At 40.3% G+C, this 23925-nt stretch overlaps 1 protein-coding gene across 3 annotated transcripts in view; it reads left to right on the top strand.

Annotated features, from left to right (window-relative positions):
- SLC23A2 (solute carrier family 23 member 2) overlaps window positions 1-23925 on the top strand; it is a 102539-nt gene that overhangs the window by 39374 nt on the left and 39240 nt on the right. For all 3 annotated transcript variants that reach the window (XM_077805601.1, XM_077805599.1, XM_077805600.1), the window contains 2 exons: window positions 9477-9575; window positions 21797-21913. In XM_077805601.1, coding sequence (XP_077661727.1) covers window positions 9477-9575; window positions 21797-21913 — 216 coding nt within the window. The remainder of the gene's footprint in view (window positions 1-9476; window positions 9576-21796; window positions 21914-23925) is intronic.

Below are 23925 nucleotides of genomic sequence, written 5' to 3'. Positions count from 1 at the left end.
ATCTGCTTAATGTCTACATCTTATAGACTTAACACAATTGTAGATACCACAGTTTTGCCACATTGTGGATGGGATCATAGTGGTTTTTGTTGGTGTTAGCTCTCTTGACTGTCTAGACCAGTGTTTTTTCCAACTTTTTATTTTGGTGACCTCTTTCACCCAGCAAGCCTCTGAAATTGCCCCAGCACATATAAAATGAGGGGGTGGTGGTTAATGGGGGCTCAGGGCTGTCAGCCCCATGGATCTGATGGCTCATGACCCCCATGTAACCACCTTGTGACCCCGTAAGGGGTCATGACCCCCAATTTGAGAACCCCTGGTCTGGAACGTCTTGATCAGTTCCTCAACTCCACTGGATGTCAGTGTTTTAAGATAATGAGCTTGAAATAAAGAAAGCTTTGCCACTTGACTAATGCTGCTGCATTAGCATTTGGTTCTCTTGCCCCATCAAGAGAACTGGGGTTTCCAGTAGAAACATGAGTGAATTTAAGGTGTCTTCCCCAATCAGATCTATAATTTTGCTCTTCTGCGTTTCACATTAAAAATATTTCTGGTTGCTTTTCCACAGATTTGTTCCTTTTCTCGTTATTTCTATTAAGAAGTGACACATGTGGTGGGTAAACTTTGAATTATTTATCTAATCTCCATACAGTTTATCAGATTTTTGGTTTCAGGAGGAAGGGAGAGAGATCTTATTGATATTATCCTCCGGGAGCTAATGTTTAGCCACTGTTTGCTCCTGATATAGCTGTCCACACGGTCATCAGTCTCACATCTCTAAAAATTCTGATTAGATTAACTCTACCGTGTCCTAGTATCTCTCTACAGTCAACAAAATAGAGAACCAGCATGCTGAGCTTGGTGACATTAAGAGTAGAAGGTTGACGCTTGGGTAGGACGTTCCCTCTAATTAGTCTTCATTTTGAATCCTGCAATATTGGCCTGCTTCTGCAAATGTTTGACCTCTGAAATATTAGTGCTAGGGGCTATTTATTTATAAAGACATCGATTGTTGGGAGCAGCATGAACAGAGCTCTTTTGAGTCAGCTATTTGATGGTCCTAGTGACCTATACAAAGATTGTGCAAATATGAAAGGTGCAAATATTATTTTCATGAAGATGCAGGTTAGACATGAATCCCTGTGTTTGTGGACCAACCAAATATTGTTTTCCTCCTGACCATTCCCATATTGTGTGTGTCTGTGTAAATATATATGTGGGTGAGTGTATAATATATATATAAAAATGTGTGTGGGGAAGCAGCCTATCAGTGATAACCTCACAAAGTATAAATTTGGGGTGAATAGGAGTGGGATGGGGGGGGGCGGAGTGAAAGAATATGTCCCCCCCCACCTCCATGGGCTGTAGGTTTGTTCAGAGGGTTGAGAGAAAAATAAAAACACTGCAGCAGTAGGCTCCATTGATGCTTGTGTAACGCTGACGATCTGTCATTGGCTGGGATCAAACCTGGGATCCCTGAAGCTAAGTGTGTGAGCCTCTACTGCATGAGCCAAAAGCCGCATGCCTCTTAACCAAGGCTATAGCAGACGCATCAATCTCTAAATGGTCTACGTGCACTAGAGGGGGACAGAGTACCACACCATGCAGGCATGGGTTACACTTGTTTGATTCTTTCATGACCCTGTTAAGTTTCTGCATCTCCCCCGCCTTTCCTTGTCCTTTCCTTGCTTTGGCCAAATTCTACTCCCACTGAAGTCATAACTCTCTCGCTTAATTGGTAACAGGATTGGGTCTTCCCTTAGCAGATTTCATAAGTCAACTGATACAAGTTTACCTGGCCAAAGAGCTCCATCTGATTCACTTCAGTTTATTGTATACTATTTATATCAGTAGACAGTGCTATATAATTTCTCTCTTACTGGTTTGTTGTCTTCTCACTTCTTTTAATGTGAGCTTCTTCGAAGAACATTTGTAGCAAAGTAAAATGTCAGAAATCAGATTTGTTAAATATGTGCTTTGCACTTAATGGATTATAGTAGGAAAAAGTAATCAAATGTAACTGCAAATGGACAATTGAGGACTTTTCCTCACAGAGGTTTAGGAAGCAATAATTTTTCAGAGTTCCTGAAGTAGAGACTTTGGGGATTTGATGTTGCGTGCAGTTTCCTCACTATTCAGCATGCACCTGTTCAAAGTAAATCACCCCTGCTAATATCACTGTTCTACTTCCAAACCTGGATATCCAAATATGATTTTAGCAGCACTTACATCTCCACTAAACTTCGATCTAAGTGGTTCTTTTATTGATTTGCCTTTTCTGAAGGGGAAAAACAAACCAAAGACAGTGAAGTGACACCTCCTAAAGGAATAAGCTTCTCAGAAGGATAAACCATCATCAGATAGGTGTGGCTCCAGACTTTTGTCTGGGTCCTGGGTTTTAAATATATTTGAAATCCAGTTATAATTTGAATAAATTCTGTAAGTAAAAATATGAAACCAAATTTAAACAAGTCCATCCCCATGACAGTTCAGAAAAAAAGAAAATTTAGCCTGAAGATGTAGGTGCCCAAAGAATACTGTTAGAATTCTAACTGAAAATTTAATACCAATAAATTGATGTGTAAGAGGCAGTAGCTAGTTACGCTCATGAACGCACTACAGATTAGCTTTGAACCTGGATATCTTTCTTATTGTAACCGTGTAATGACAGTCAGACACACGCACAACTCAAGCAGTTAAAAACAAAAAAAAACCACCCTGCAAATATTTCAGTTAAAGTATATGCATATGTTTGGGATGAAAGGGGTCATGCTATTAGCGTTAGAACATGTACACAGGAAGAAGAGAGGTATTCACAGATTACAAAGCCAGAAAGGTGGGACCATTGTGATCATCTAGTCTGGCCTCCTGTATAACACAGGCCAGGGAACTTGCACAAAATAATTCCTAGAGCAGATTTTTTAGAACATGCAGTCTTGATTTAAAAATGGTCAGTGATGGAGAATCTCCCGTTACTGTGGTAAATTGTTTCAGTGGTTAATTACTCTAATTTGCAGTCTGAATTTGTCCATCTTCAACTTTCAGCCATTGAATCATGTTATACTGTTCTCTGCTAGATTGAAGAGCCCATTATTAAGTATTTGTTTCCCATGTCGGCTGTGTAATCAAGTCACTCCTTAATCTTTTCTTTGTTAAGCTAAATAGATTGCTCCTTGAGTCGATCACTATAAGGCATGATTTTCGATCCTTTAATCATTCTCATGGGTATTCTCTGTACGCGCTACAGTTCATCAACATCCTTCTTGAACTGCAGGCACTGGAAGTGGACACTGTATTTCAGCAGTTGTCGCACCCGTGCCAACCAGTCACCACAAGATTCAGTGCAAATAGTTTGGTTGGTGTAGGAAGTATATGAATGAAATAAGGCCGTAGTGATAAGAATGTTTTATCTTATCAAGGCTTGTCTGTTTACCTTTCTGCTTTGAGAATCCTTTAAAATATCACTTCTATTTCTCATGAGGAAGGGAGGAGCAGTGTCCAGGAACAGCTGTAGTTTGAATCTATGAAATTTTGAAGGGAGAATATTTGATACGTTACGTTTCGTTGGGCACAATTCTTTTCCCCTTTGGTAAAAGATCACTGTAGTAACCCAATACTAGAAAAAAACTATTACTATGTAGCTCTTTGTTTTCCTGTTGCTTATTCACATATACATCACTACTAAATTGTGATCACACGTATGTCAATACATCCAGCATTGTGAAACTCATTTAAAATAGGCCAAAAGTAAAAGAAGTAGAGGGTAAGTGATGGGAAAATAAGAGCCCTTTGAATATAAATTGTGTACCATAAGTTCTGTTGTAAATACCACTATGTGGAAAACAGAAGATGGTCTGTGTTGTGTGTGCTTCAAACAGAAAAACCCCATCAATGGTCCTGAGTTGTTTATCACTTGTTTTGTACAGTTTTTGTGAAATCCTGTCACAAGACTGGGTGGAAAAATCATATTGCAACATACAGGCAGACAATTAGGCCAACAAAAAGGAATCATAAAAGCATCCCTGTTTTGGGAGCACCACGTGCTTTTGCTGTTGAAATACTCAGTTTGATTTTTTTTTTTTTTTTCAGCTGCCATTAATGTTTGTAGTTGTGTGCTCATGCTTATTCTTCTTGAGCGCTCTTGTGTGGCTCGAAAGCTTCTCTCACAAAGAAATTGGTCCAATAAAAGATATCACCCACTTTGTGTCTCTAATATCCTGGGGCTGACAGCTACAACAATGATTTTGAGTGTCAGTGTGCTGGAGGAAGAGATTATCTGGGTTCCTAGGATCCTTCATTCTAAAAGCGCTGGTGTTTTATCCAGAGCAGTCTTAGGTTGAGGAAAGGAGACTTGTACATCACGTTATTAATGGTGAGCCTTGGAATAAAGGACTGCTTATAATTATTTATTAGCGTCCTGTCCAGAGCCATATACATACCTAAGTTAGATTAGCCCCCAGTCAGGATTGTTGTACTAAGTGCTGGGCAATTGCAAAGGAAGGCATGCTTCCTGCTTTCAACAGCTTAGTCCTAAAAAAAGTAAAATACAAAGGAGGGGTGAAAATAGGGTGCAATCAAATATATATACAATTTGTTTTTATTATTCTAAAATGCCATCTTCCTCCTGTGCCTGTCAACCCGGCCTTCCTTAATTGGGTGATTTTCATGTGGGTATTTTACTGAGCTAGTTTTACTTTCGGGAGGCCTACTTAAAATTTGAGGTGTCACGTAAATTTCGATGGGAGTAGCATTTCACCCTATCCTTTACGGATCCCTGATGAGCATATTCCCCATATGAACGTTGCAGACAACGTCCTCCCAGCTGAAGAGTAGTGGATGAAGTTGCCTTTAATAAGGTGAGATGGTACTCCTTAATTAGCGGTATTGTTTAGCCTCTGCCAGTCGTCTTCAAATGTGCTGAATGCAATGCCTGCACAGTTCTTCTCACGTTTGTTGTCCCATGGAACAACTGGAAACTGGCATTGGAAATTGAATCCTCATCTGTCTTCTACTGCAACGCACCAGCCGTACTCCATGAGCAGACTGACTGGCGGGTAGAAATTACACTGAAGTTTTAGGGTGAAATGTGTTTTGGTTCTGACTACACTGTAGAAGCGACCAAATTTTGTGTACTTGGTTAGAGTATGACAGTCATCCGGCACTCTACCCTCCCTCCCCGGCACCCAAAAATAAAACTGTTAGAATTTCCATGGGTTTTGCAGTGTAGACAGGCCTGAACTGGACTCAGGTATTGTGCTACAGTCGTGTAGAAGTACAAGCCTGTAGTGTGGCTCCAGTTTACAGTTAAGTCCAGGCTACCCTACAAGACGATTCCATGTTCTGGGTTGCTGTAATCTGTTTGGCAACTTCGTTTCAGTACGATGATCCCCTGATGAGATGTTAAGTTGGAGGAAGGAGGCTGTATTACTTGTTTTTTGTCAATCTCATGCCGTACCTTAAAAGTTTAAAACAAAATGTTTCAGTTTGATGCATGGCTCAAAACTATGGCAGACGCGGCACCCAGTCGCTTCTAAATAACTCAGTGACACAAAGGGAAAAGTGACTGTCTGTGTGGGACATGGTTTCTTTCGTATGGTCCAATTTCATTTCTTGCTGGTGAACAGTTACATCTCAGTTGCCCTGTTAATAATAAAAGGATGTCTTTTCCTGATGGGCTTGTGTTGGAACTTGTTTTGTTTTGTTTGTTTTTTTTACAGCACCATAATATCTAATGGCTCAAATACGAGAGTGCAGTTCATAAGTAATTTGAATTGTGCAAAATACTATTGTGAAAAACTTCTCCTTGCTGCTATAACAGCTGCTTATGAATTTCCTACACGGAAATTGAATATGGGAGGATTTGGGAGGGCGGGGGAGGGCATTGTTTTTAAGGTTTTATTTTCGTGTGTGTGTGTCCGGGGTGGGGGAAGAGGGATTTATTGGCTAGAAGTGGATGTCGGTGTTGAATGCCTGTCTTGTGGTGAAAAGGCTTTTTTGAAGAGGAAAGTTTTGCAGTCTTTTTGAAAGGTCAGGTTCTGAAGTTGCCTAATCTTCTCTGGAAGCTAGCTGGATCCCCTCAGCTGAGAATGTTTTATCTCCAGATGATGTGCACTTCGTCCTGGGCTTTGTGAGCTTCATTGTCCCAGAGAAGCGTTGCTGCCATGGTGGCTCATAGATGAAAATTCTGTCTCTGATAAACCTGGGATTTGATCAGTTAATACCGCTTAGCACCGAAGCTGTACACTATCATTGTAACCTGACTGGAAGCCAGTGAAGGAACGTGAGGATAGGCGTGACGTACATGTTCTAATTCATTGAGGTGGTGAAATCAGAGAAAGTTTTGAAAAATGGTTAGATCAATAATGTATTGGGAAACATGCACTGCTTAAAAGAATGCATATGGAAATTCATTCAGTTATTTTACCGTTTAAGATCTTCAGTGACTTGTGAGATGTTTTGACTGTTACCCAGAATGCATGTTTTTTTCCTCCTGAATGTGTGTGGGTTTGTGGAAGGACATATAGGGAGAAGACTATAACTAATTGAAAGCAGGAAGAGGGATTTCCTTTTTGTTTCTTGATGGTTCTGAGCCTAATCCTGCAATCTTTACACAGGCAAGATTCTCATTATTTTTATTTGCCTTATACAATGTTCCTAAAATATGGAAGGGCCTGAAATGTATCAGCCTGTTGAAGTACTGCAAGCAAGAATGCAGACATGGCCCGCTTCGTTGTTTACCATTTATAAATTTTTATAAGACATCTGCTCTCATTGACTTCTGTGGAGTTGTGTGTCTGTCTCTCTGTTTTGAGGACAGACACGAGGGTTGTGTTCTGTGTATCTAAAAGAGTGTTCACCAGACCACAAATATCTGTTGCTGCATTCTTTTAGTGGAAATGCTTTATTTTCAAGTGTGTACACTTTTCTAAGATAAACTTCATATCTTAAAAATTAGGTCATTTCCAGGCCTGGGAAAGAATTGTTCTTTTTATTTATGTAAGTGTTCTATAAAAAAGGATTCTAACCCAGAATTGGTACAGAAATGAGCTTCCAAATCATTGTTGGTAACAGTGTAGTTATCTGCCAGATAGCCTCTTAACTCTGTGTGAAAGCTCTTTTTTCGTCATCCCTGATTGAATTATGCCTGCTATTTCTAGATAGAGGAAAGGTTAGATTTTTCAGTACTCAGTAATATTTGCTCATCCGTGGAAAATGTTAACGTGAACGTTAAGATCTCTGTGACTTCTAACCTAGTTAATTTTCAACTAAAACATCAAGTTCTAATAGTTCAAAGTAGCTATAAAATGGTATTGGATCACTTCTGTTTTACCAGTGCACAAGCTGTTGTTAATAATTTGCTGATGCAGTTTTTAGGTGAACAAGCAAACTGAATGTACTAGGTTATTGACATCTTGTTTGATTGTGTTTGGTTTTGCCTTTGATCTGTCCCAGAAGGTTTACAACTAGTAGAAAATGGAGATAAAATTTATACCATGCAAACTAATGTCTTCTCAATTTTGATAGAGGAAAAAGAGAATAATGTATTAAATCACTGTCCGCATTTGAACTTGTGTTGTATTTTTAAGGATGGGTTTTTGCTTTCAGGATGAGTCTTGTATCCAAGGCATGATGGACAAGAAGAACCCCAAAATCTGTCTTTCCTAATTTTGACCTGAGAACTTTCTGTTACTCCATATTAAATGCAATCTAAAAGCATAGAGCAGCAGATGATTAGCTTTTACTCTCTGGAGGAAAGAACAAATATAAAATGAATCAACTGATAAATGAAGGTCTTTCAGAAATGAGAAGAAAGTGGGGAGAGAGGCATGGTCAATCAAAGGGAGCCCTTCTCTGCAAAATATGTACATAGATAAGCAAATTATGGGGCTATAATTCCTCGAGATGTTATAGTGCTGACACAGATGGCAAGAGTGACTCAGAGAGCAATTTATGCTTGTTCTAGAAGTCTTGCTGTTACCTTTCTCCCACTTCCTTGTGTTACTCAGTTCCTCTCTCCTCCTCCTCCTGTAGTCGTTGTTCACTGCCTGAATGGCTGTAACTTACTGCTCTTGTGGCCTTAACAGGTTTGTTTTCTAAATTGCGGATGTGACTTCACGCCCATGCACTGGGTCAATCTTTGCGGGGGGTGGGTGGATGTTTTTATGGGGGGCTGATTGTGAAACTGAAAACCGCAATTCATGTTGTGTATAGTATATTCCAGGATATAAAGGAAGATGGTGGTAAGGATCAGAACCTCAATTGATTATAATACACAATTAAGCATATTCTTATGTTAAATGCCTGTTAAAAAGACGAGTGATCCACATTATTTAGATAATTGGTATTTATCTCATGGTCCAAAGTCAGAAATTATAATAATAGACTGGAATACTTTGCATCACAAGTGATTTATTACAGGCACTTAGGAGGGGAGTACTCTGGGAGAAAAGGCAAATTAAAAAATGCTTAGCATTTGCTTTGACACTGTCAAATATGCAATCAAATAAGATGTGTGGAGTTAAGAAAAACTCATGACATGGATTTCATGGTGTTGTATTAAAATACTTCAGTAATGAAAGTGTATCTAATTTCCAGAGAATTACTATGCTCATGCTGAAAGAATTTGAGAACTGACAGAATCTTCCCCTTTCCCTTACTTGGGAAACAAGGTGAAGATTAAAGCCAGAAATTCCCCATTTTCAGCTAAGTGCCATTAAAGACACAAGCAAAAGACACAGTTGTTGATTCATTATCGCAAACCATGCTTTTGTTTAGTAAAGAAAAGACTTGAATACTGTGGTGCGTTTAATCGATGATACATATATAGTTTTAAAATACCTTCTCAGCAAGATGTCTGGAAATGTGACCTTTACTTTATAAACTGCTATAGACTATGGCAGTGGCTCTCAATCTTTCCAGGGTACTGTACCCCTTTCAGGACTCGGAGTCTGATTTGTCTTGCGTACCCCCAAGTTTCACCTCACTTAAAAACTACTTGCTTACAAAATCAGACATAAAAATTACAAAAGTGTCACGGCACACTATTACTGAAAAATTGTTTGCTTACTCATTTTTACCATATAATTCTAAAATAAATCAATTTGAATAAATCAATCAGAGCATAATATATAGAGCAATATATACAAGTCATTGTCTGTATGAAATTTTAGTTTGTATTGAGTTTGCGAGTGCTTTTTTATGTAGCCTGTTGTAAAACTAGGCAACTATCTAGATGAGTTGATGTACTCCCTGGAAGACCTCTGTGTACCCCCTGGGGGTACACGTACCCCTGGTTGAGAACCACTGGAATATGGCCACAAGAACAACTTGAATATATTCTTAAGGAGCTACAGTGAGAAATTTTCTTGTGACATACTTTTTATTCAGAAAGTTTGTTAGTGATAGTTGGCCTCAAATAGGGTCACATAAGCTGTACAGTTACGTAAGTTACAATACTGTATGTGGATTTTTTGTAGGTTGTCATAAGTGGTGGAGCGACATCGAGTGGTGATCAGGACACAGAGGACACCGAGCTGATGGCAATCTATACCACAGAAAATGGCATAGCAGAAAAGGTATAACGTTTTGTTAAATGTTTTTTGTAAAACTCATGTTAATATAAAATAACTTACTCTTGCTTCATCCTAGGGCCTGGACATTCTTTCTAATTAATTTCAGTTCACTGTCTACCTTCTGTACTTCCACAAAATACACTGATTTAAAGCCCCAATTCTTGGTTCTCTGGGGTATTTGCCTTCCTTATGACTGCAGGGTCAGGTCCGTGATTATGGAGCTCAAGGAGCGACACAGCAATTAGGTGAGGGGGTTAAAGCGCATAATTTCTTAATATGCTGCTTTTTTGCCTTTCTGAACTCCATCCGGCCTTTTACACATCCCCATATGCTGCCAGACTCTGTCGAAATTGCTTCTGTTGAAGACGTCTAGAAGGATTAAAATGTGTCAATTTAAGGCTAGTCTACGCTGGCAATGCTAAAGCGCTGCTGCAGTGATGCTTTAATGTGGATTGTGTGGTTGTGGCAGAGCGCTGGGGGAGAGCTCTCCCGGTGCTCTGAAAAAGCCACCTCCATGAGGGGCGTAGCTACGCCCCCAGCGCTGGGTCACTGTCGACACTGACATGTGACAAGGCTGAAATCTGCAGCACTCGGGCGTGTTTTTTCACACCCCTGAGCAAGAAAGTTGCAGTGCTGTAAAGTGCCAGTGTAGACAAGCCCTTAAAGGAAAGAACAAAGGACCACGGGCTCAACCCCTCTGTCAATCCCAATTCAGTGAGTTCCTATGTGTCAGGAGATAGCAAGATGTCCTCCTCCCACCGTTAGTCTACACAGCAGCCTCATAACTATTCTGTGGTTGCTACCATAGCTTCGGGACTGTTTCCGTGTCCCATATGCTCCTGCTCTCCGATGTTCATTTTGGCTAGTGAACTGCTACGGTTAGTCCCTTCCCAAAGTGGTTCTCTGCAGCAACATAGATTTCTATCTCCTTTTAGATCTCTCTCTAAAGCCAACTTTCTGCAAACAAAACCCGGCCAATTCCAATGCATTTAGATCCCCCCAGTAGCCCTCTATAATTTTGGTCAGATGGGTAGTTTTAATCTTAGTGTCCATAATAACAATTTCTAAATATTGATTCAATCACTCTGACGTTGAAGTTTTCAACAAGAACTTTCTCACTTCCCTTTTAGAAGGCAGAATTAATGAGAATTGCAGAAAAAAAGCCTGCCAGCAGGTGTTCCAACATTAAGACTTTGGTGATTTGTGACCTTTTGTCTTGTTTCTCACATACTCAAGTTTCTAATCCTTCTGAATATGAGGGCCTTTTTTTTGTTCTTTACTGAAAGCATTGTGAACAAAGTTCATGTCATTAATAAACCCATAAGTATTCTCCTTGGATATTGCTAGTGGCTTAATAACTATTCAAAGAAACTCTTAAGGCAATTGGGCCTAAAATTAAACCAGTCAGCTTGGTTTTGATTTTGTAGCATTTATCATAGAATCATACAACTGGAGGAGACCTTGATCGGTCATCTAATTCAGTCGCCTGCACTCAAGGCAGGACGAAGTATTATCATTCTAGACCATCCCTGACAGGTGTTTGTCCACCCTGCTCTTAAAAATCCCCAATGATGGAGATTCCACAACCTCCCAAGGCAATTTACTCCAGTGCTGAATCACCCTGACAGTTAGGTTTTTCCTGATGTCCAACCTAAACCGCCTTTGCTGCAATTTAAGCCAATTGCTTCTTGTCCTATTCTCAGAGGTTAAGAAAAACAGTTTTCCCCACAGCTTTTCTCCCTCCTCCTTGTAACAACCTTTTATGTACTTGAAAACTGTGATCATGTTGTGATGGGATGGATCACAGAAACCCCCTTGGGAGCTGCCACCTGATGTGCCAGGACTACTTCTGCTCCTACTTTCCTGCTTTGTCAGCTTAGGACTTCAGTGCCCTGCCTGGTTTGAGCCAGACCCGCTAGCCTGCTGCAAACCCAGACCCAGGTCTGAACCATGTCCCCTAACAGCTGTAGGCTTAACTGAAAGCAGCTTACGGAAGTGTGCCTGTCTTTAACACTCAGATGCCCAACTCCCAATGGGGTCCAAACCCTAAATAAATCCATTTTACCCTGTATAAAGCTGATACAAGGTAAACTCATAAATTGTTCGCCCTCTGTAATACTGATAGAGAGATATGCACAGCTGTTTTCCCCTCCCCCCCCCCCAAATATTAATACATACTCTGGGTTAATTAATAATTAAAAAGTGATTTTATTAAATACAGAAAGTAGGATTTAAGTGGTTCCAAGTAGTAACAGACAGAACGAAGTGAATTACCAAGCAAAACAAAACAAAACATGCAAATCTATGCTAATACCGTAAGAAGCTGAATACAGATAAAATCTCACCCTTAGAGATGTTTCAGTAAATTTCTTTCACAGACTGGAAGCCTTTCTAGTCTGGGCACAATTCGTTCCCCTGGTACAGCTCTTGTTCCAGCTCAGGTGATAGCTAGGGGATTTCTCATGATGGCTCCCTCCTTGTTCTGTTCCACCCACTTATATATCTTTTCCATAACGCGGGAATCCTTTGTCCCTCTGGGTTCCCACCCCTCCTTCTCAGTGGAAAAGCACCAGGTTAAAGATGGATTCCAGTTCAGGTGACATGATCACATGTCCTGTGAGACCCCGAAGCCTTCATTCCTCCCAGCCTGACTCACAGGAAGGCCTGCCTGCAACCAGAGCCACCCACAGTCAATTGTCTTGGTTGATGGGAGCCATCAAGATTCCAAATCACCATTAATGGCCCACGCTTCGCATAACTACAATAGGCCCTCATTAGAGTTATATTTCATATTTCTAGTTTCAGATACAAGAGTGATACATTTATACAAATAGGATGACCACGCTCACTAGATTATAAGCTTTGTAATGATACCTTACAAGAGACCTTTTGCATGAAGCATATTTTAGTTACATTATATTCACACTTATACTTTTATAAAATCGTATAGAGTGCGTCACACATGTCCCCTCTGTCCAGACTAAACAAATCCAATTTTTTCAATCTTCCCTCATAGGTCATGTGTTCTAGACCTTTAATCATTTTTGTTGCTCTTCTCTGAACTTGCTCCAATTTGTCCGCATCTTTCCTGAAACGTGGCGCCCAGAACTGGATACAATACTTCAGTTGAGGCCTAATCAGCGCGGAGTAGAGCGGAAGAATTACTTCTCGTGTCTTGCTTACAACACTCCTGCTAATACATCCCAGAATGATGTTTGCTTTTTTTGTAACAGCGTCGCTATCTTACAACAAAAAAACTTCAAATCCAGACTCCAGCGAGAAACTGCTGAATTGGAATTCATTTGCAAATTGGATACTATTAATTTAGGCTTAAATAGAGACTGGGAGTGGCTATTTCCCCTTGTTTTTTCCCCCTCCCCCCCCCCCCCCGACGTTCTGGTTAAACTTGGAGAGTGGTCACTTTGGATGAGCTATTGCCAGCAGGAGAGTGAGTTTGTGTGTGTATGGGGGTGGGGGGGTGAGAGAGCCTGGATTTGTGCTGGAAATGGCCCACCTTGATGATCACATTAGATAAGCTATTACCAGTAGGACAGTGGGGTGGGAGGAGGTTTTGTTTCATGGTCTCTGTGTGTATATAATGTCTTCTGCAGTTTCCATGGTATGCATCCGATGAAGTGAGCTGTAGCTCACGAAAGCTCATGCTCAAATAAATTGGTTAGTTTCTAAGGTGCCACAAGTACTCCTTTTCTTTTTGCGAAGACAGACTAACACGGCTATTACTCTGAAACCTAGCGTTACACTGTTGACTTATATTTAGCTTGTGATCCACTATAACTCCCAGTCTCTTTCCGCAGTGCTCCTTCCAAGGCAGTCATTTCCCATTTTGTATGTGTGCAACTGATTTGTTCCTTCCTAAGTGGACTACTTTGCATTTGTCCTTATTGAATTTCATCCTATTGACTTCAGACCATTTCTCCAGTTTGTGCAGATCATTTTGCATTTTAATCCTATCCTCCAAAGCACTTGCAACCCCTCCCAGCTTGGTATCGTCCGCAAACTTTATAAGTGTACTCTCTCTGACATTATCTAAATCCTTGATGAAGATATTGAACAGAACCGGACCCAGAACCGATCCCTGCGGGACCCCGCTCGTTATGCCCTTCCAGCTTGAGTGTGAACCACTGATAACTACTCTCTGGGAGTGATTTTCCAACCAGTTATGCACCCACCTTATAGTAGCTCTATCTAGGTCGTATCGACATTGCAAGAGAACACAGATAAAGAGCTAATAAGGCAGGGCAATGATGCAAACAGGCAGAATATGCAAGAATGTAAAAGAATCTTAGCTTTTCTGGTGTGTAGGCAGTAAGATTATTGTATATCGGTCTGCATGGGCAAAAACAAGTGTTTCAGCTGAGTTAGCTCTGTTGAGTTAGGCCTTATCTAAACAAGAATGTTGCCCCAGTTTAACTTAAATGTTAAACCAATTTAAGTTTAAACAGTGGAAACCCGTGTGGACGCACTTCTGATTAAGAATAGTTTATTTTGGTTAGCTTTAACACCTTTCTCATCAACTTAAATGAAATTGAAATCAACTTGGTTTATCCAATTCACAGTGGCCACACATAGTTTTTGGTTCCAGTTTAACTAAGGGCCAAGTTTTACATCTCAAGCGTGTGAAAAATCCACCCCCTGAGAGATGTAGCTATAAGAACCTTATCCCTGGTGTAGACAGTGCTACATTGACGGAAGAATTCTTCTGTCAACCTAGCAACTGTCTCCCATGGAAGGGGATTACCTATGCCACCGAAGTGGTGCAGCTGGGTTGCTCAAGTCTTTACAGTGTAAGCATACCCCAAAGCTGGTTAATATCCCACCTTTAATTGAAATGGGTGATGCTTTCTCATCATGAGGAAGCTGTAGGTAACTCAACTGAAAACCCCTCAGTGCTCACATAAGCATAGTTTAATGCCTTTAAGATTGTCAGCACAAGCGCAACACGGCCATCTCAAAGAATCTTAAAGGTGATAAACTATACCTATGTGGGTATTGAGGGGGGATTTAAGTCAAATTAATCAGATTAGATTAGAAAGGCACATCTTTTTTTGCCGTGTAGACAGATCCTCTGACATACCTGCTGGTTCGCAAGAATGGACCAGTCGGAGCAAGAAGAGGTGATGCCTTTGGAGTAGTCTAGTGTCACTTACATGCATCCGTTCTGGGTTATCAGTGTGTGTTGAGAGTTGGGGTTTCATCTGTTGCGTTAAACTGCTTTTAGATATATATATTTTTTTTGTAACGGTGGGGACAGATTTTCTTTTTTCTTTTTTTTAAATGTAATGTGCTCTCATGCTATGTCAAATACATGGCATATGCCTGTCCATGTCATGCCCGAAACCTTTCAAAAACAGGCAGACGTGAACTGATAAGTGTTCATCATTTCTGCCTTCCAATAAGAAGGTGCACACCACACGATGCAATGCCCATGGGGTCATCACAGAAGAAGACAGTCAGCTGATCATCCTGGACACACCTGGCCTCATCAGCCCCATGAAAGCCAAAAGGCATAATCTGGAAAAATCCCTGAGACATGATCCATGGGACAGCATGAAACATGCAGACTTAGGTGGATCTGCTGAAGAGAGAGGCCCTTCTGCTGGACCTGGTCACTGAGCTCACAGAAGGAGGCGTAAATGGAAAGAAACGGAAAGTGTCTTGTTTCTTCCTCCGTCAGAATTAGCTCTTTACCTTTTACAATGCAATTTTCTTTCATTGCTGATGGTTACGTTGAACTCGGGGCTAGGTAAGCTCTGCTAATTGCTCTGTTAGCTTGCCACTATTGTATTGCTAAAATCATGTAGAATTTGGGGCCTGGTTCAAGGTGGGGCTCTTTTTAATCAACTTTTTAAAAAATCTGACAAAATAGCCACTACTAGACACAGCACCTTTGTGATGCAAGAAGTAAATTGTGGGGTTTTTTTTTTCCCCTCACACTTGACCTTTATAAGAGTTGCTTTGCTGTTGCAACTCCTTTTGATTTCAGCCCCTCTCTGGATTGGGCCTATGAATTTTGAAGTCAGCTTCAAAGAGACGGTTCTGTGGCACTCCATGCACTGCTTTCGTCCAAGTCTTTGTGCACATTTTACTTATTTACAGTCTTTGCAGATTTTCTAATCTGTCATCTTTATTGTCCGATTTTCCTTTTGAGAAATCTGTATTTCTAATAGAGATGAAATATTTCTTTTTTGTCTGGTGGAAAATATTTCATAAAAAGCCTTGAATCGGATAGCACAGAAAGCTGCTTGCTCTATTACAGTAAAATCATAATAGATTAGGTGGTGGCAAACATGAGCTATGTCCCTTTCCCTTCTTTAATGAGAAGGACGACACAAAGCTGTCTGTAGGCTGTCGTGTCTCATCCCTTGAAACTGGTTCACTGTTTATGGGGAGATTTTCAAAGGCACAAAGGGGAGTTAGGAACCCAAGTCCCTGTGACTTTCAGTGAGAGTTGGGTGCATAACCGTCGTTTGTGCCTTTGAAAATCTCTCCTTAAACCTGGCTGCAGGGCTATCTGAAAGAATTAAGGATCTCTTAATCCTAGAGGGTGGAGTAGGGGAGGGCTTTAATCTATTCCATCAGCCTTATTCATGCTGATAGATAGAACTATAAGTGTCAGTAGTCATTATGGGATTACTCTTCAGTCGTGTTGTATACCTGTTAAACAAGTGGGCTTTCTATATTGAAACAAACGTTGACTTTCACAGATTTTTGTGAAACTAAAGAATCTTGATTACCGTATTTCCCCTAGTACTGTTGGTGTTAAGCCATATAAGTGACATCTTTGTGATGAGTGTTAATACACCAAGGACTGGAGAGCTTCTTTAAGGAAAACCTTATTTGGGGCTTGAACCCCAAATGCCATTAGATCTTTGACTGTGAGAAGCTGGGACTGGATGATGGGGTTAGATTGCTCGATAATTGCCATGTTCTGATCATTATCTCTGAAGCATCTGGTACTGGATATTGGCCTCATTTGACTATTGGTCTGACCCATTATGGCCTTTCTTATGTTCTTATAACCTTCCCTTTTGTAATCTAGACTCTGTAGCCTGAAATGTTTCAAGTGAAACTGTATGGAATAGTATCAGAGGAGTAGCCACAAAAACAAAAAGGAGTCTGGTGGCACCTTACAGAGGAACAGATTTATTTGGGCATAAGCTTTGGTGGGTAAAAAACCACTTCTTCATGAATATCCCATGCATCTGGAATATATGGAAAAGTTATTGTTCTGGTGACCAAATTACCAAAACTTTTAAAAATGACTGTTAAAAATATCTGACTTGAAGGTAGCTTTAGTTATAATTATATATTTATATTAGGTTTTTATAGCGACCTTTAGAATCCAGTTCTGCTATTCATCTTTAAAATTTAGACTAAAAATAAGCAATGTTAAAACAGGCATCAGTGTCTTAATTCATTGTCAATGTGTTTTGCTTTGAAATTATCTAAAATCACACACTTTATGGAAAGGTGTTTGATAAACCAGAGGGACATAAATGAGATTTTGAGAAGAGCTGCGTAGATTCTTTTCTTTATTAATATTTAGTTAGTTCCTTAACTATCTCAAAGTCTTTAGAAAATCTATGAGGTTTTTAGCCATAACTTTGGAAGGCTAATAATATACCAGCGTAATTTTGGATTATATTGTGTTTAACAAGAACATTAGATAAATATCTGAAACAAAGTCAACAATGTATCGAATTGTCTAGATGCAGAAAACCTTTTATCCTAGAGTCCCACTGCAAACACTAAGCTTACTCAGAGAGGCATAAATCATGATTATTTCTGTTTCTAATGCCACCTTTGTCATATAATATTTTAGCTGGCAAAACTCCAGTTTTCATTACGGTACTGCAAAGATCAACTTTTTGGCAACTGGTGACTTGTAAATTTTATCAGATGCTAATATTGCACCATGGGGATTGGGTCACATCAAAGCAAAGACACCTTAATATGCAAAATTTATTATGGTAAAACCACCATAGTAGGTTGGTCTTCAGATTTGAAAGCATGCATTAGCTGACTAATTTTTTGGCCTAAATGGTATTTCTATCTGTTCTCCACTGATCTCTTGTTAATTCCTTAACTCCTCATCCAGTTCTAGGACAATTTAGCCATCTGCATGCCAGTGTAACTCAGATTACATTACATGGAAGGAAAACATTCATTCATTGCTTCGACTCAGTTCTGGGTACTTCTTTTTCTGTCTCTCTCTTTTTAAGCTGTACGTGAACAGGATTGTAAGTAGTGCACAATATAATTTTCCCTATATAGATAGTGAACTTTATCAGCTAAACCTGCTTGATTTAGGAACTTGTTAGAGGTGAAAGGAGAGGGCTTTATCCATTAGCCATCTAGTGTGGGAGATAATGGTTGACACTGTAATTTCCTTTATGTAAACATCTCTCTCTTCTGTTTATCAGTCACCCCTAACAGTATCGGTATCAATTATGTTCCTTTTTTTGTTCTCTTCCTCATAAAATATGACTCATCAAAGACCACACAAGGCTTAAACCAAAAAGTTCAAAGTGAAGATGACTAAAATTTGTATAATCTGTGGCGAGTAAATATGCACGCTAACACGTATCCGTCTGTAGACTATGAATGCTAAATTATCTGACACCTGTTAGTCCCAATGTTAGACCTGCTAGCCAGAATGAAAATAGCTGCACTGCCCTATGGCTCCAATTTAGAAAAATAAACACGTGTGCACTGCTTATTGCACAATTGATTTAATTGTAAAGTGTTGTCAGTTAGCTCATCATATAACACTTTAAAAAATGTCTCTTGCATTATGTCTCTTGCATTTTTGTCTTCCGACTTCTCTCCGCTTCTTTATTTTTTTCCCTTTTATTAGGTCACAGTGTAAGTCTGTCAATTTATTTTTGGTGCCTTTCTTTCCTTTTGCTTTGTTCCCTTACTCTGTGTGGTTTCTCTCTCTCTCTCTCTCTCAAAATATATATTTCTATATTGGTCCCACTTCCCTAGCCCCACTAAAAAACCATTCAGTAATCTGCTTGTTTTCCAATCTATTCCATCACGCAAATCCACAAATTTGGTCACACACTCACTCCCATCAAATGACTGATGACACGTTCCAGGGTGCAATCCAGACCAGTGAGGGGTTGTCACCGCTTGCCCTGCAACTTTGGGTGCCTCACAATGTTTTGATGATGAAGCCCCCAAACTGGGCTGCTCACAAACAGCCTTCTTGCATACAGGTCACACCCAAAGGGCTGGACAGTGCAGAACACAATATTTTGGAAAAATACAGACCTGGGAGTGTGGTGGGGTTATCCTGCAAATATAGTATCTGAGGATGGTGGAAGCCAGTGTGTGGTTGGTGTGTAGCTGACAGACTGCTGGGCTCAGAGTTGCTGGATGTGTGTTTGAATTTTTTCGATTTCTAAATGTATTTTCAGGTTTTTAATCTCTTTTGTTGCAGATGGGTGGGTTGTAAACTTGTGTCTGGGTGGGGAATGGCCAGGTAGGACAGTGGGCCAATAAATAACGCTTTTATCTCCAGGCTGTGACTACACTAAGCTTTCTTTGAAAATTTCCCGCCATCACTGTAGAACTGGTGCAATATCACCAGTCCTGTGAAGAACAGGGGGGAGTGTTTCAGGGTAGTAAGGTGCTAATGCAGCTGTGGACAGTTTTTGGAAGCTCTTCAGCATAGCTGCAGACCAAGAGAAGAGGCCAACGGGGGGCAAGGACCAATGAAGGCACGTCGGCATCCCCAAATTATGGCCTGGAGTTTGCATGAAATCTGGTACCCAATGTTGAGGCATTCTGAACATGTGTGAAGGCCAAAATGTCACTCGAGCCCACTGTGTCATAGGCAACTTGTCAAGGTCAGGCCACTCAGTCTTTGGAAGGACTTGACCTTGGAAAGTTACCCATGACTTTGGCGTGTTGAGGTGTTCTGTTGGATAATGGGGCAAGTGAGAATTTCGCCTTCAGGAGTGTAGGGCAACTGTCCATCCTGTTTAATTTGTGCTCCTAGATGGATGGCTTCACCAAAACAACTCTGGCATTGTTCACAAGGAAACGGTTTGTCTCTGTTGGTATTAGGCTTAGCTTGTATTTAACAGGGTGGCGGTGTTTCCCTCTTGACCCTTTTTAGTCAGTATGTTGATGACTTAGCCAAAAAATTAATTAAAATACAAAATCCCCTTTGATAAACAATCCTCAGCAAGTACATATGCTAATCTCAGAGCAAAAGGAAGGATGAAGAGAAATGTATACAGGCACAGAAACACTCTTAAGAAGTTGAACAGAACTTTATTGCAACGAGACTGAAACCATCACAGAAATTTCTCTTGAAGTATACTTAAATTCCCAGGAGAGGGCTCTTCTTTTCCGACAGGCTGTCAGTCTCGATTTGTCCTTAGCCCTCTTTAGACTGGGCTCTTCTGGTTGTCCAGCTGTGTAACCTAATGAAGAGGAAAAGTCCCCATGTCACATAAAGGTGCCATCGGGTCTCCCCACATTTTCACTAACCTCTGCATCTCCCTCTCTTCCACCCTCCCAGGGCCAGCTTTCCTTTCCCTACTGATGCTCTTCACTCAGCTTTCTCTTCACTGACGCAAAGCAAAACATGCTGTAGTTATCTTGCTGTATAATCCTGAGTGAAGACAGAGGCGCTTAGTGTCTACCATGAGAGTGGCTAGGTGAGGTCAGTGCTATGTACCTCCTCCCCATGGTTAACCTCACCTAATTTACCTCTCATAAAAATAAATTGCTTTTTCTCCACTGTGTTTTTAGCTATCCTTTGGTTAAAGCATACCCTTAGTGCTGCCGCTGGTCTGGCAGACGGGAGCCACGCTGAACAGCTTCCCCTCAGTGATCATTTAGGAGCTATCCCTCCCATTTCAAACATTCCTTCAACAAAACACGGAATTTAACATTTTGAGTAAGCTTCTAGGATACGAATATCGCTGTACTCAGCACAGAAAAATCTCAATGTCCTCATTCTTCCTCAACCCCCTATGTAACTGATCTGAGTATGGATGTGTATCCCAGGCAGTTGTATTTGTTTTGCTAACAAAATCAGTGCTGTGTGAAAAGGAAATGTCATGGGTCAGTTGATTTCCATGACACTTTGGACAATAAACTAAATTTGGGTCATGTAGGAATTCTACTTGGATTTATCTCAATAAAGGGAAGGGGAGTCTGGTAAAGTTATCAGTTTTGCGGTAAGGCTTCTTCATGTGAATTTGTTCAGTGTGGATTAGGCCAGAACAGTAGTTACATAAGTTATGATTCAGGGTTTAAAATGATAAAATCAAATCCTCCCTCCTGCTCAAATGTTCTTGGCACTAAAAGACATGTAGGTATTTTGATCTCAGAGTTTTAATTCCCCAGTTTTGAAATGAAGCCATTAAAATTGTATTTAAAATATTTTGCTGTAGAAAATAGGATAATGATTCTGAAATTATTGCAGACTATCTCAGGAGGCTGGAAGGTACTATCCTACATGTAGCTGCCTTTCCAGTTACCTGCATGCTCTCTCCTAATTAGGATGTATTAATGTGTATAGGCCAAATTCAGATCTCGTTTACACTTGGTAAATCCAGAGTAACTCAGTTGGTCTGTATTAAAGATGCTCTGGATTTACCTCATGTAGCCACATCAACATGTTTTCCTACATGCTTCAGTGTGCAGCAGCAACCCCATAGGGTTTGCTATGTTGCTAAAAATGATTGCGCATGACTAAAATAAGTAAGAGGCCATCTTAGAATGAAATCACAATAGTTGAAACGTTGTTGCCCTCAGTTTAGATCTCTTACGCAAGGATAGCCATTTTACTTTTGAAATATCCATTGTAGAATGTTCTGCTCCTTAACTCTTTTTTCTCATTCTCCTTCTTTGTGTAAACCTATCAGTCATGATAATCCCCGTTTATTTTGGCATAATCTGCTGCCAAAGTGGTTATATCACAAATGGAGGATTATGCTTTGTTTGTGTGAATAGGCAGGGGATGGATTATGAAAGAGAATCTTTTTATGCATGCTCAGTAGTTAGAGTTGGAGATAGCGGTTGATCATTTCAAAAGTTAAAGCTTTAATATGCACCGATGTTGCTTTGGAATAATAGAACCCCGTCCTCTTCAAGAGTCCCTTAGAAGTCTAACATTCCAAATTCAGTTATTCTTCCGTAACATTAAACTGCTGTTGGCTTTTCCTCTTTCAATTTAACAGAGTTCTCTGGCAGAGACACTGGACAGCAGTGGAAGTTTAGATGCGCAGAGAGCTGACATGATTTACACAATTGAGGATGTTCCTCCCTGGTACCTCTGCATATTCTTGGGGTTACAGGTACATTTCAAAACGCATATTTCTGAAGAAATCCATTTTTTTGTTTATAATCTTTAAAAATGCTGAACATTTTCTTATATAGTACATAATGGTACGTGATACAGATATTCAGCAATGTTAGTGACTTGCCTTCTGCTTTGAGTCCATTTGATTACTTATTGAAGTGGTTTGGAAGGCTGGAAGCCCACTCTGGCAACAGAGTTATGTGTATTGTGAATGAAGCAGAACGGATGGAAAGTACTACTGGGGAGTTATAAAACAGCTGGAAGCTTATATAAGTCTTATCTATTTATTATGCTTCCCTACTTTCATATCTGTACTAATTTTTATTGTGGCAAGATAGCCTTCCTGCAAAATGTCTCCTTCCCTTCACCACCACCTCACTAGAATTCACCCATGGACAATGAGCTATAATGTTGCTTGCTAGCTGTTGCATTTCAGGAATTACTGGAGACTTGCGTCACAAATAACCATTTGGGCTGCTGCCTAACAAAGTGTTCCTTAATTCAACTAAAAATTAAAATTTGTTAACAACTTGTCACTCACGAATTCATGTGGGGATAATACAGGGGGATGGAAGATGGGAGAGATGCTGTGTTAATGTTCAGATCTTTCTCGGAGGTTCTGCTTTTAGGAGAGTTAGTTCTGGGAATGACTAGCACCAAGTTGGCAGCATCCACTGTCTGGAAAGCTGGTTAATTATGAAAAAAAACACCACCCCCTGCCTGCTGAGTTTCCTGTACTTCTCAGGCACTTGTACTTTCTGTTAGTTAGAGAGTTAGACTATGTCTACACTAGGAGTGCTTTACTGGTATAGGAATATCAGTGTACTGTACCGGCAAAGTGCTTCGAGTGTGGGCACTAGACCGGCAAGGCTGTGCTTTGTGCTGGTATAATAACCCCGCCCCCAGCCAACGAAACAATCTCGAGTGGTAAAAGCACAGTTTTGCTGATAAAGCTCTGTCTAAACTACAGACTTCTGCCAGGACAGCTTTGTTGGTCATGCATCTCACTCTGCATCCTTGACCAATGCCAGCAGAAGTCTGTCGCGTAGATGTGGCCATAGTAGAACTTAACAGACAGCCAAGACAGCTGGATTCTAGTTGCTGTTTTGCTGTGAATATGGGCAAGTCCGTTCATCTCTCTCCCCCTCTCTGAAAGGGGGAATAAAATTACCCCAAAGGAGTGTTGAGACTTCATTAGTATTTGTAAAAATACTGGGAGATCCTCAAATAAATGACAACTCAGAAATCCAAAGTGGCTTATTTTTCTGCCTGCATTGATTCATCAGCCAGCACTGCAGGAATTTTCTTTTTCTTATGTAGTTGAACATACAGCATTTTAATATTTTTTTTAAATCTACTTGGATTGGAGCAGAATAAATCCATGATTGGCTCATCTCTAACATTCCAGAATTTATCCCCTATATAGTTTTCATACTGAAGTACTATTTAAATTCATGTCTAATCAGACAGTCTGTCATGTGATCCTCATATGAATTAATTTGGTGGATAGGAGAAATGTGGTGGACATAATATACCTGGACTTCAGCAAGGCTTTTGACACAGTCCCACAGGACATTCTGATAAGTCTGCTGGAGAAATGCTGGCTCAGCAGAAAGACCATTCAGTGGATATACAATTGGTTAAACAACCGCAAACTAAGAGTAACTATTAATGGAATGATGGGGGATTAGAGGGAGGTCTGAAGTGGGGTTCCATAGGGATCTGTTCTGGGTCTAGTGATGTTGAACATCTTTATTAATGACCTGGATGTAGGAATAGAGAGCATAATGATCAGATTTGCAGATAACACACAGCTGGGGTGGAGGGCGGGGGATAGCTGTTTTCAAATACTCAAAAGCACAGCTGCCAACTTTCACATGGTAAATATGCACCCCGACTTCCATAATAAGCCAAAAATCAAGCTAATCCCATTTCAAAACAAGGCCCAAACCAGCCAATCCCTAAGAATCCCAACACTCTGACAAGATCCCCTGCGTGCAGTCTGGG

This window comes from Eretmochelys imbricata, chromosome 26 (assembly GCF_965152235.1).
Source record: "Eretmochelys imbricata isolate rEreImb1 chromosome 26, rEreImb1.hap1, whole genome shotgun sequence".
Lineage (NCBI taxonomy): Eukaryota > Metazoa > Chordata > Testudines > Cheloniidae > Eretmochelys > Eretmochelys imbricata.
This window is presented reverse-complemented; position numbering and strand designations above follow the sequence as displayed.